General features: G+C 35.7%; 1 protein-coding gene across 5 annotated transcripts in view; it reads left to right on the top strand.

The window, feature by feature from the left end:
* Positions 1-12,377, top strand: part of STAU2 (staufen double-stranded RNA binding protein 2) — a 171,281-nt gene that overhangs the window by 103,441 nt on the left and 55,463 nt on the right. For 3 of the 5 annotated variants that reach the window (XM_072924765.1, XM_030266334.4, XM_072924764.1), the window contains exon 13: positions 5,935-6,048. The exons of the other annotated variants lie outside the window; for them this stretch is intronic. In XM_072924765.1, coding sequence (XP_072780866.1) covers positions 5,935-6,048 — 114 coding nt within the window. The remainder of the gene's footprint in view (positions 1-5,934; positions 6,049-12,377) is intronic. 5 annotated transcript variants of the gene reach the window in all.

Below are 12,377 nucleotides of genomic sequence, written 5' to 3'. Positions count from 1 at the left end.
TTAATGAAGATTTAAGGCTATGATACAGCTGCTATTCAAACTGTGTGAGAGAGGCATGTTGGAATAGCTGAAGATTTACTGCTGAACTGTCAGTCTTTGAGCTACCAAGTGTCTTTACCCTTTGGTGCAGTAGCTACGGAGGAAGCTGTACCCACTGCTGTGCGGCAGACACGGCGATTAATGAACCTGAGGCGCGCTAATCAAACATATGTTTTCTTGGCACAATGATTGTGTTATATATCACATCCCAATGTACAGGCCTTTATCTTTCCTTAATGATCTAGCAAGGGGGCTTTTTTAAATGTGGGTGTTTTTCATGCTCTCCTTAGATTTGTTCCACAGGGGGTGGCCGTTAAAAACATCTGACGGGCATGCAGTTAGCCAGCGTCCTGCTGAGATTAGTAAAATACTATATTTAGTAATCGCACTACATCAAGGAACTCCAGCATTGCAGGAAACAGTTTGATTCAATGCTTTTTTTCTGATTTTTTTTTTTTAATTTTTTAAGTGTATGTCTTATTATTTCATCTGGGATAAATTTTTTTCCAACTTGGATTTGGTTTTTGTGTCTATTATTCGACTTTTTAAAAAATATTTGTCTAGATTATTCCCCTCTTTTGTTTTGTTTTTACAGAAAAAAAAAAAAGAAAAAAGGAATTGTTAAACAGGTAGTAAGATTGAAAAGTGGTATTTGGAATCTCTCTCATACTGCTCTGTGTCTGAAGGAGCTGATTTAATATTTGTTAGGAAACTTCTATGGATAATACATAATACAAGGATTCATGCTTTTAAGTACTACAATATGGTGAAAGCTCCTAAAATTTGCTTTGAGAAAATGGTTGAAATTAACAAGTATACTAAATTTATTTTTGTGCCTGAAGTATTTCTTCACCAATAAATAAGCATGAAAGAGACTTGGAGCTCAGACAGGTTTGTTTCATTTTTTTCTTTGATAGTTGACATGACTAACTGTAGATGAACAACATAAAGTGGAAGATAAAAGACCCATATGGAAGAGAAAGCTTTTCACCAGGATGCCAAAGGAAGTAAACTGCTTCATGAGACTCTTGTCCAAATCAAAATTACTATTTTAACATCTGATTTCTGAGCCTATTCTGGTTTTCTTGTTGCTGTAAATCCAAGCCTATGTAAAATCTTGGAAACTATTCTGTAAACTCAGGACTAAATCGGGTACTCTCCCTTTAAGGGGCAGATTTAAAGGAATACCATCCTTTGTTCTAACAAAATAGTCCAGGCTTGTCAATCCAGAAGATTTGTGCATTGCTGAACATAATGGTATTTTATTACCTAGTTTATTTCTGTCTAGATTCTAAGACTCCTGCTGATGCTTTGACTCAGAGTAGTTTTCAGTTTGGAAACTTGAACTCTAGTGTCACAGATTACTTCTTTCTTTTGGTAATTTGTATTTTTTTTTAACTATTAAATGTTCAAGAAAGAAAATGTTTGTCCTGACAGAAGTTGTGTTTCAAACTGTGAACATCTAAGCAGCAGTGTGTGAAAAGAGTAGCCTTGATTTGTGCTCTCTTCAGACTCTTGTTAGTTAACTCATTTCTAAGAGTAGTTTGGGATATTATAGTTAAGCTTAATGATTAAGTGGTAGTACAACAGGTCTCTTGCCCTCCTCAGCTGTGATTCAGTAAACCACAGTCCTTGTCCATGTTAAAAGGATAGATGTTCAAATTCAGACATGCATGTTGAAGGTCAACAGACTGTGCTGTTCTTGAAGTTAGGAACACTGTATTTGCAAAATAATTTCTGCAGTTTAACTGTGGCCATTATCCGAAATTGTGTATTGATCTAGATTTTAAAGCAACTTATTGCAAGATAAATCCTGAAATATTCCTACATTTTTCATTAGAACACTTGCAAGAAGGGAGGGGTATTATAGTAAAGTAGGTTGAAGAGACATCTTTATTTAAATATGAGATAAATGGGAAATTTCCTGCTTGTGAAGCAGCATTATGAGAGAAGTACCATAAAATGTAATTTCCTATACAGTTTTATGCAGTGTAGTTTACTTTCTCCTGGATAAAATAACCAATAAAATTACGAATTCCGGCTATGCCATTCCCCACTCATTTGTAACATTGTAAACATTCATCTTATATGTTCCTTTATGTGTAGCTATAAATACCCATCAGAATATTTGCATCTCTTCAGTAATTTAAAATACCGAAAACAAGGGCTAAATTTCAGCATAAGTTGTCAAGTTGTTTCAGACCTTCACATAAATATATACACACTCCAGTGAATGGCACCCATCCATACATACTCATACCATGCTGCTTGTTCCTGACTGAAACAAAATGAATATACATTTGCATGCCATGTGAATATGGAACATGAAAACATACATGTGTGAGTAAATCCATGGCATTGTGAAAAAACATACTTCTAGAATTTATTTCTGGTTTTTGGTATCAGGAATGCCGTTTGTGTTTTATGCAGCGAGGTTTTGTGCCCTGCTGTGGAGTGCTGTGTTTGGGATTCTTGAGCTGGTATACATGATTTATCTCAGGTGTATGTAGTTACCCAGGAGAAAAGCTGGCAGTGCTGTGTGCTTTTCCCAATAAATGAGCAGTCTCATTTAGAATTATTGCCAGGATCTTGTTGTGCTGACACTGCTTTGTGCTGTGTAGACAAGCCTTGGAGGAGAATTACATGTAAATCACTCATAATAGTCTGAGGCTGGAGTCTTGCATTTTACTCAGAAACTTGCACAACTCTTGCTAGAGATATCTGTATTCTGGCCTTGTTTTCTAACCAGATCCTAATTATTTTCCATCAGATCTCTACTTATATGTTATCTAAATAAAACATTCTGAATTTTAATGAGTGAAATTTCATTGCTGTTTAATCCTTAAATGCACTGAGCTAATCTGTGAGTGTGCCTTAATTAAAAAAGTGATGCCAGGAAATTAGGTCCTGGACACAGAGTGTAATTATTTTCATAACTCTTTTGTTTTTACCTCTATAACATATGGAAAGAGAAAATGACCAATTGTGGTTAGGGCAGAGGCCTTAATGATGGGTTATAGTCCCAGCACTGCCAGTCAGTCCCATCCAGCTTGCATGAGTCATTTAAAGTCTGTCCACAAAGTGTCCTTACCTGCCTAACAGAGGTATGGTGAGATGGGCTGTAGTTAAGCACTCCTGACTCTTAAGGCACAGAGGAACTTAGAAACTTCTTATTTTTGTCATAGTGAATCTCAATAATGGCTTCATAATCGCCATCAGAGCATTTGGCCAGCCTTCAGTTGCCACTCCTTGATCACAGATACTGACTAATGTGTTTGCTGTGCTCTGCTTTAAAGGATATTATATTCTTTAAAGAGTTTTATAGATGTACAGATTCTTCCCAGACTTAGTAATAATAACAGGGACATACAAACTGAAATATTTGCAACATGCTGCTGGCCAAAACCCAAGAAATATCTTCTGCTATTTGGGCTATTTGATAATTATTTGACTGCTATTATTTCTTTCTGAGTCCCTTATTTGGACATTCTGCTCTAATAGGTAAATAAAAAAGCCCCAAATTTTGGCTCATAGATCAAACTTGAAGGGGAAAGGAATAATGTAGTTTGAGAATGTAGCAACTGGAGTGATAAATAACAAAACAGGATTACTGGGAAATTGCACATACGCATGCCAAATGTAGAAGTCTGAATGTTTCTTCTGACTGCACAAATCTGTAGACTAGAGAGATTTGATGAAAGGACAAAGTCTTATTTGTTCCTGTTTAAATTCCAGTCTTTTGTGTTTTATATCACTATTCATATCATTAATATAGAAAGTGTTTCTTTTGGTTCAGCTGAAGAGCTTCATCAGAGCAAGAAATAATTAGAAAACTGTTGTCTGAGGAATTATGAAATAATGGCCTTGATACATTGAGATGAAGCCAAAAGTGCCTAATGAAATATCGTTGGGAAAGTTAAGCCTATAGAGATACCAAAATTCTGACTTTACTGCAATTTCAGTGTGGGATTCTAAAGGGCATGTGAGTCAAACCTGCTATTGCAGATAGTAGTGTCATGAAATACTAATAGTTTTTTCCTCTGGCATGTCCTGTTCTTTCAGCTTGTTAGTCATTCTTTATTCCAGTGGACACTAGTGAATTGTATACTCATTCTGATTAAAACTTAACCTGCTGTACAGTTCAGAAAGTGCCATTTTCCCATTTCTTCATATGCGCTTTTCTTGGTCACCAGATTTTGCCCCTTTTGCAATGTCATATTTGCAGCACAGAACCATCCTCTTGATCTTTGCTGCCCCATTTCTCACATTGCATTCCCACAACACATACTCAGCAGAAAATCTACTTTGCAACTAGTTGTGGAAGCTTGATAAGCCTTTGTCATAACAGCAGTCCCTGACATTTAAAGGACTTCAGTTTATATTTGTCAGCCAAATTTCATACCTTCATACCTCTTTCAATTAATCAAAGTTAAACCATTGTATATGTGAAGGGGCCTCTTGTGGTTTCTAAGTAAGTAGTATGGCTTTTCTGGCAGAGAGCCACAAGCAATTTAAGAGGCTCATACTGTGGGAGTTGAGAGGAAGAGAGACAGGAATAATCCAGAAAGCCTTAAGAAGGGCTGAATGAAATCAGTATTTCTATACACAGTACAAGACTTTTGCATTTTGGTGTGTTGTCAGTAAAGTAATTCTGAAACATAGCACCAACATGGTTTTCTTCTTACTTTCTTACCAGTTTTGCACTGGTTTTACTTCAGTTAAAATATTCTCAATTTGCACCTGTGGCAGAGAAGAGTTAGGCACAAGGGATTTAATACACGGTTTACAATTGTCATGTTGTCACTAAACTGTTTCCACAGGAATAAACCTAATGTAGTTCCTAACTGTCTTTAGAAATAGCAAGATTTTGTAGCCTAAAAGTCAGGATGAGGCTTTACCATGCACCTTTTGCCTGAGAGCTATACAGCTGTAAATAGATACAAACATAAAAGGTCTGTCTCCAGCAGAGTTGATCTCTCTTTCCAATTCTGACAGGGGTCACATAGTCAATGTAAATTACCACCATAAACTAAATTCCACCTCTCCTGTAGAACAAAGTGCTTGATCTGCCTGTCTAGAAGTCAGGAGCTATGCAGAGAACTGTTAATATTTCAACAATTCAGCATGAGTGGCAACCTGTTCTTAATAATGAAATGCTAGCTACATTTAATTTCATTTTGTTTCACCATGTTAAAATCCATCCTTTCTTTAGGGGATTTAAAAACCATCTGAAGGGAGCCTGAAGACAAATAGAATAATTCAAGTAGAAGCACTATCTTTCTTAGTATTTCATGCAAGTTCAGGTTCAACATGCACATCTTGATGCCCACAGGGAATAAGTTACATTTATAAAAGGATAGTCTAAACACCTCAAGAAGAACGGGATTTCTCCATTTTATCTGGCATTTCGATTTAATTGAAATATGTGTCATAATAGAAATGTCAAAAGTGTTAGTGGATTTTGCTAGAAATGTAATTAAAATAGAAAAATTTAAACTATTATTGGCAAGTTTTTCAAGGTTGTAATGATTTACTTGGGTGTTTTATAACTAAGCTACAGTATGCTGTTAAGAATGACATGTAGGTTGGAAACCTTAACTTGAAGCTAGATTCCTATATAGATACAACATCTTGAATTCTATCTGAAAGATGTCAGAATCTGAAGAACTCAGCACTTCAAAAATTATACAACAGGCATATCGTGGAAAATTGGGCCCCAGTTCAGCATGTGACTATCTAGACTATTTTACACACTCCTTTTTTGATATTAAAGATGAATTCAATGTAAATGTCTGGAATTCTTCTTACAAGCTTGTTGAAAAGGGACAGTATTTTAGCATGACTCCCTTGTGCAAACGTGGTGTTTAGCAGATTACGTATGTTATTCTGTTATAGGTACACTACAGTGATAGACAAAATGGCAAAGAGTGTTTGACCTGTTTGACACTGTCTCCTGTGCAGATGACTTTCCAAGGTATCGGAAGCTCCATTGAAGCCAGCCATGACCAGGTATAATACCTTCACCACACACTCTTGTAATTTTATTGATATCTGGTAAGGCCAGAATGTCAGCTTTAGTAAATTTAAAATTTCGACATATCTTGTCCTTTTCAAATGGCATGTTCTTGTCACAGGGATTTGCCTCTCTTGCACTGCTAAAATCCTGATTAGATCTAAAGAGTGAAATGGAGACAGAACTATATTGCCTTTTACATATTTTTAAGATATATTAGGAAAGCCTGAAGAGCTTGCTTTGGTTTTAAAGTTAGATGTAAGGTTTCTGCAAAGGTTTTATTTGCTTTTATGTGTGTATCAGGTCTTGTCTATCCTGTTTTTGTTAGAAGATTATGAGTAGTTGGAAAAGCAGAGAGATGAAGCCATCATCTCTAGCCATCATCTGTCACAAGAAACTGGCATTTGAGAGGAGGAAGGCATTTTTAATCAGACTGTGTAAAACTCCCATTTTGTTTGGCTGTTGCTAAAACATTTAATTCAAGCTTCTGGCAAAAAGCCAGAAGAAAAAAAAGAAGTCTCAATGTTAATCATTTATCACCCTGTTGCTTCAGATGGGAACTGAGGGGGACTTCCATTCTTGTTGTCTTGTCCTCCTCCAACACTCGTATGTATAAAAGCAAGACAAGACTTTGATACTCTGAAAGTATTAAAAGCAAAAAGGAAACAAGCAGAAGAAAACATTAAACCAAGCCTTGTGCCTTTCATATCTTCAGTAGATTAGAAAAAATTGCCATGTTTACTTGCCTTTGCAGGTTATCTTTAAATGGTACTGTGTTCACATTTGCTGTACATTTTATCAGACTCTATGCAAGATCCTCTAAGAAAAAAAAAAAGGAAAGCTGCCTTAAGAATTAGCAAAAATAGTTACTTTTGGGGAAAAGTTTCAGACACTCTTAGCCATGTTTTTGTTTGGTGGATTTTTTATTGAAAGTTCCTAAGTTAGTTGTTAACATAAACTAAGGCCATTAGTTATTTACATGGTAACATGAGGATACTTCCTGCCCTTAAGTATTTGGTGTTTTACAGTAATGGAGAGCTGTGGTAAGTCAGACCGTACTTTGACATTCACTTCTCATTTCATCCAGCAACTTGTTTATGCTGCTCTAAAGCTGTCCCATTTTTCTTTCAGTAAGGTTAGGCTTTTAAAATATCGTTATAACACAAGTATGATATTTAGACATTTCAATGAATTTAAGGTGGTCCCTGTCAATTTGGTAACAACTACATTCTGGGCTACCAGCCAGCTTGGCCTTTGTCTTAGCATTTATTTAGGCTAGAGTATGATATGTAAACAGAAAAAAGACTCTGTAAGCAAAAACCACATTTAAGCCATCTGAATAATTATATATTTAAGACCTCTAAATGAAAATGTTGTATTGAGCCTGCAAAATCAAGCACCCAGAAATTAGGAAATTCCAGGTTATGTGCAAGCATTTCGTTTCATCCCAAATGTACCCTCTCTGTGCTCCAAACAGGATATTCTCTGAGAAGAAAAAAATTTGCATAAAATCACATAGATGTAGATTGTAACATAGCACATTCACAAATAGGTAGAATTAAATTTACTCAGGCCATTATGTAGCCAGAATTTCCTCATCTTGTTTCAATTTGAAGTCTAAAAAACTGTTCATAATCAGTTTTAGTTATGTAATTTTCCAAAGGGTTCTTAAAATGGAAAGATAAATGTTTTGTTATTGCATGATGGGGTGGTTGGTGGTTGTTGTGTTACTGAACCCACATCACTTGTGCAAAGATTTCATCTGAGCCAAGAGCAAAAGAAAATAATAATCTGAAAGCCAAATGCTAACCAGTGTCTCACAAAATAGATCCACTCACTGGACAGGACACACAAATTTCTGCTCACGCCTTTCCTAACTGTCAAAGGAATTTCATTTTCTGGGGAAGAGGGATGCTATTGATGGGTTGTGTTTGATAAGGGAGGTAGCAGGACTAGATTAAAGTATCGTTTTCCATCTCCTGAATAAAAAGAGAAAAAAATTAATCATTAGCAAGTCAAGGCACTGGAATGAATAAATTAATGACAAAATTAGGGCTAATAATTGACTAACTAAAATAAATTTTCCCTTTTCTCTGTTCTTCCTGGGTGCTTGGTGTGTCTTTCCTTGTTTCCTACAATTTTACTCACAGTAAGTTGGTTTGATGGTTATTCTTCTTTTAAAAATAGGAGAAAGAAATGCTGCACCTTTGTCAAACTGAACTTCATATTTAAGTGTCAAATTAAATAAGTTCAAGATAACTGTGTGCTATAAACCTTGAATTTTAGAAATTCTTCTTCAGCTTTTGTAATCTGTTACTTTTAAATCATGTCTGTAGTATTTTATGGCTATTAGGATGGGCTAATCACTCAGAAGCCTGTGATTTCAGGGAAGGATGGTGATTTCTGCCTCAGTAGTGAGGCCTGGCATAGTTTGACATCAGGAACTGTCAGCTTCTGTGCTTATGAAGATAATTTTTCCTCACATTTGTTTTAAAATATTGATTCTATAATTTCTAGAGGTATTTTATGGAACACTTTAGGAACAAGACTTTGGAATATTTTGGTGGAAAAGGTGAAAAGTATTGTGTGAGAGTATCTAATAAAAAAGATGTATACAGGTTTGTCATTATATTGTGGCAGAAGAACCACGATACTGTGGTATGTGGCAGCTGATTAAAAAAATAGAAATTAAAAGGGAAAAAAAAAAGAAAACTATGTTGCCAATGACATCTCCAGCACTATAGAATACCTTTTAGATTGGACTTGTCTTTTGTAATGTGTCTCCCTATCATATCCATACTCATATCCAGTGGAAGATTTGTTACCCAGCAGATACCAAAGTGGTTACAATCCTACATAAGTACATTATCTGGCTGTTTCAAATATGTCAAGACTTGACACTGCAGTTTTTGAAGTCTCTTGCTCTTTTCCTGTACTCTGTAGGGAGTTTTCATTCTTTAGATTGGTTTAGCTTGTAATTTTAATGAGTTCAAATATTTTCCCCACATACTTCATCTGAGCAATTTCAGATTAATGTAAACATACCATACTGGTACACTAATTAGTGTGTATTTCAAATGTCTGATTGACAAGCCATATCTCATGAAGCAGTATTGTGAAAGCAATTGCTGATCTTTCATTTTTCTTTTGACAAAAAGAAAAAATGGGAAACATTCTTAAAGCACCACTGCAGTCTATCCTGCCACAAGTTTTGCTAGGTTTTGCATTCAGGTATGCCAACCTCTTTTATAAAAATTTAATGGAGTTCATAATTTTTTTCCTAAATGAATTCTTTCTATTTTTTCTGTTTCTTGTTACCTGACTATAACTCTAAAATTCTCTTTCCTTAACAGTAACTATCCTCTGAAGGTATTTTTCAGTAAAATTTAGTTACAAGTAGCTATTACTTAATGGGTCACCACTTTCTATTGATTTTCTCAATAAGAGAATGTCTGAAGACCACAGAAGAGTGATAAAGAGAAAAAGTTAGAGCTAAGCAGATGGGGTGATCAAAAACCCCACCAAAAAAAGACATCTGCATTGCTACATCTCAAAGTACTGAAACCTGAATTTCTTGTTACTGCTACAAATAAATATCTTCGAGTTTTAGTGAACTGTGACACATGAAGAGTTCTTTGAATTCTTGACGCAGGCATACTAAGAACTGTAAGCTAGAAGTTGTAATGCTAGCAATTATAGGAAATGGAGATTTGTTTTCTCTGGAGGACTCTAGTCAATACCTTAAAGTTGTAGTAAATGCACTCAACAAATATCACCGGATTCACTATAATGGTTTCTAGGTTAAATTTGATGCCCTGTGTCAAACAAGACAGCCTGTGACTTATTTTCAATCTTAGAAGTGATATACTTCTACTATGCCTTGAACTAACCAATGTCAAACTCAGATTCCATGTTTACATGTATATTTTAGAAACTTGACATGTTACCATCTTTAGTGGCTTTATAATAATTGTTTTTCTGGATATTAAAGCTCTGAGTGATTGAGTGCTTTGGGGTATCACACTCCTGTAGTTGTCATAGCTGTGAAAGAATAAACATCCTGGGTGCATTTTTAAGGCTTACTGAACAGCAGGCAAATTGAAAGTATGAACATTCATTTTAAAATAAAATTATTTAAAAGTCAGCGATAGTTATGAGAAAGAACAGCTTGGTCCCATTTTGAGTTTCAGAATGCTTGCCATGGAGTACTCTGCCTGAACAAGTGAATTTTTAACTCCAAGTAACTTAATGTTCATTGAGGAGTGACCAGTTCTCTACTTGAATTTCAGGAGGCAGATCAAAGAGTAGTCCATTGTCTTAAAGTCTCATTGCATTAATACTTTTTGGTGATTTTGGAGGTTTTAACCATATGCATGTTTGTTGGAGCTGGCAGTACTAGATTTGTTTATTACTGAGTTCAGCTGTTTACTTCACCTAATTGTGCTGTTAAAGTGATATCAATGAACATTTTATGCCTACATTTTTATTCCTTGCTTTCTTAATGTTATCCATTATATTTATATTTTGTATTAGACTGTAGCTTTATAACTCTTCTGCACTTTGCAATGCACAGAATTTATTTTAAAATACTTTTATTTTGCAGGAAGATACCAAACTTTTAATGTTATATTTAATCTACCACTAATAACACTTTTATTTTCAAGTACAAAAATAGCTGGAAAGAATAGCAGGGGCAGAAATTGTAGAAGTGGAAGAGCTACTGATAAGATAGACTTTATCAGAGAGCCCAACATGGAGAGGATGTACTGAAAGGAAGATGCCACACTCAGCAGTTTCAGAAATCAGTGATGAAAAGCTTGGCAGACAGCAGTGGCAAGCAAACTGAAATGTGCTCTGCATCCAACCATCACTGCTGGCCTGCAAACAGGCGTTTCTGGACAGGGTTAACAGAAGCTGGGGATGCCCAGATGTGAGAAGCTCCTGCTGGCATTTGAATACAGGAATTGCAGGAATAATTCTCAAGGAACAAAAGAGATGGGTGACAGGCTCAAGGGAAGGTGCTTGGAACATTAAGTTTTGAAAAGAAGCTCCACATCTCTGTTTTGGTCTCAGAATTGCTTGTAGATCATGCTCAGGAAGCAGCATCTAGAGAATTTACAAAAGCCAAAATAGCTAAAGGTGCAGTCATTGAGTATGCAGAGGATAAAAATTTGACCAGTGCTATAATCAGAAAAGATAAATGGGCTGTGTTTTTTATTAAGATACCTTTCCATATCAGAAAACCAGATGATTGACTGGACACTACATGAATTACCAATTAATTTTTTTTTTTTCTTAATGAGAAGTTAGTATTTTCTAGATGTTGAGATTTACTTCAGAATGGGTTTTTATGTCCTGGACATGGTAAAAAAAATAAAAAAATCTTAAGGTTTTCTTTAAAAAATACATGCATCCTTTTTTTGTCTTTTTTTTTTTTTTTTTTTTTTCCCTTAGGTGATGTTATATGCTTCATTTGTCAGCTTATTTCTACTTTACTTTTTGTAAATGCAGTTATCATTTCTTCAGGGTGGCTTCTTCAATAAAATGATAAAACTTCAGTTTTAATAAGTAAAAATTTTCTAGCAGTTTTCCCAAAGTTTGGCAATTCCATTACAGCCCCTTCAGCAAGCATCAGGACTTTTACCTGATCTTATGAAAACATCTTACACAGCTAGATCTCCTTCTCCTTTAAAGGGAGGGGGGACGTGGGGGGGTGTCAACATGACCACAGCTGAGTGCCCAATGCTTCAAAAGAACCAGTTCATGCAGGACAGAAATTTAAACTACTTTTGATATATAGCACCATGTTTTATTTTCTGTTCTGTCTCTTAGGTTGATGCTGCAGTAAGGAGTCATCCCATCAGGTTTTAGTTAGGCTCACTGGATTGCTGTCTGCTATTTTATATTTCTCCTCATCTGTTGTGCTCCCCACGACTGTGTGTGGAAGTACTGGTACATTCTCTCCGTATTCTTCATCTTCTGTTTTGCATTATGTCAGTCTGGATGTACGTGACAGAACATTTGCTTTTCCCTGGCAGCTGCTAAAGTTTTCCTTGATGAGCCCAAGATCAAATGCTTGCATTTCTTCAGGAAGTGTAATTTTTAATTTTCAAAAAGTGGGTTACTAATTAGCTGCTGAATGGGAAAAAAATGCAAACCAAGGCAAGCCTATCTCCTTGCCAGACTCTTTCAGTCTTCTCATTCAGGGCTTCCTGAGCAGATTCCCAATGTGACTGCTTCTTGCTGAAGATTCATAATGGGATTTTTCAATGCTCTGTGTATGCATGTTTGTTTACACAGCAATGTCAGCAGGGTATGAAATGCT

The sequence above is a fragment of the Taeniopygia guttata genome, chromosome 2 (genome assembly GCF_048771995.1).
Source record: "Taeniopygia guttata chromosome 2, bTaeGut7.mat, whole genome shotgun sequence".
Classification (NCBI taxonomy): domain Eukaryota; kingdom Metazoa; phylum Chordata; class Aves; order Passeriformes; family Estrildidae; genus Taeniopygia; species Taeniopygia guttata.
This window is presented reverse-complemented; position numbering and strand designations above follow the sequence as displayed.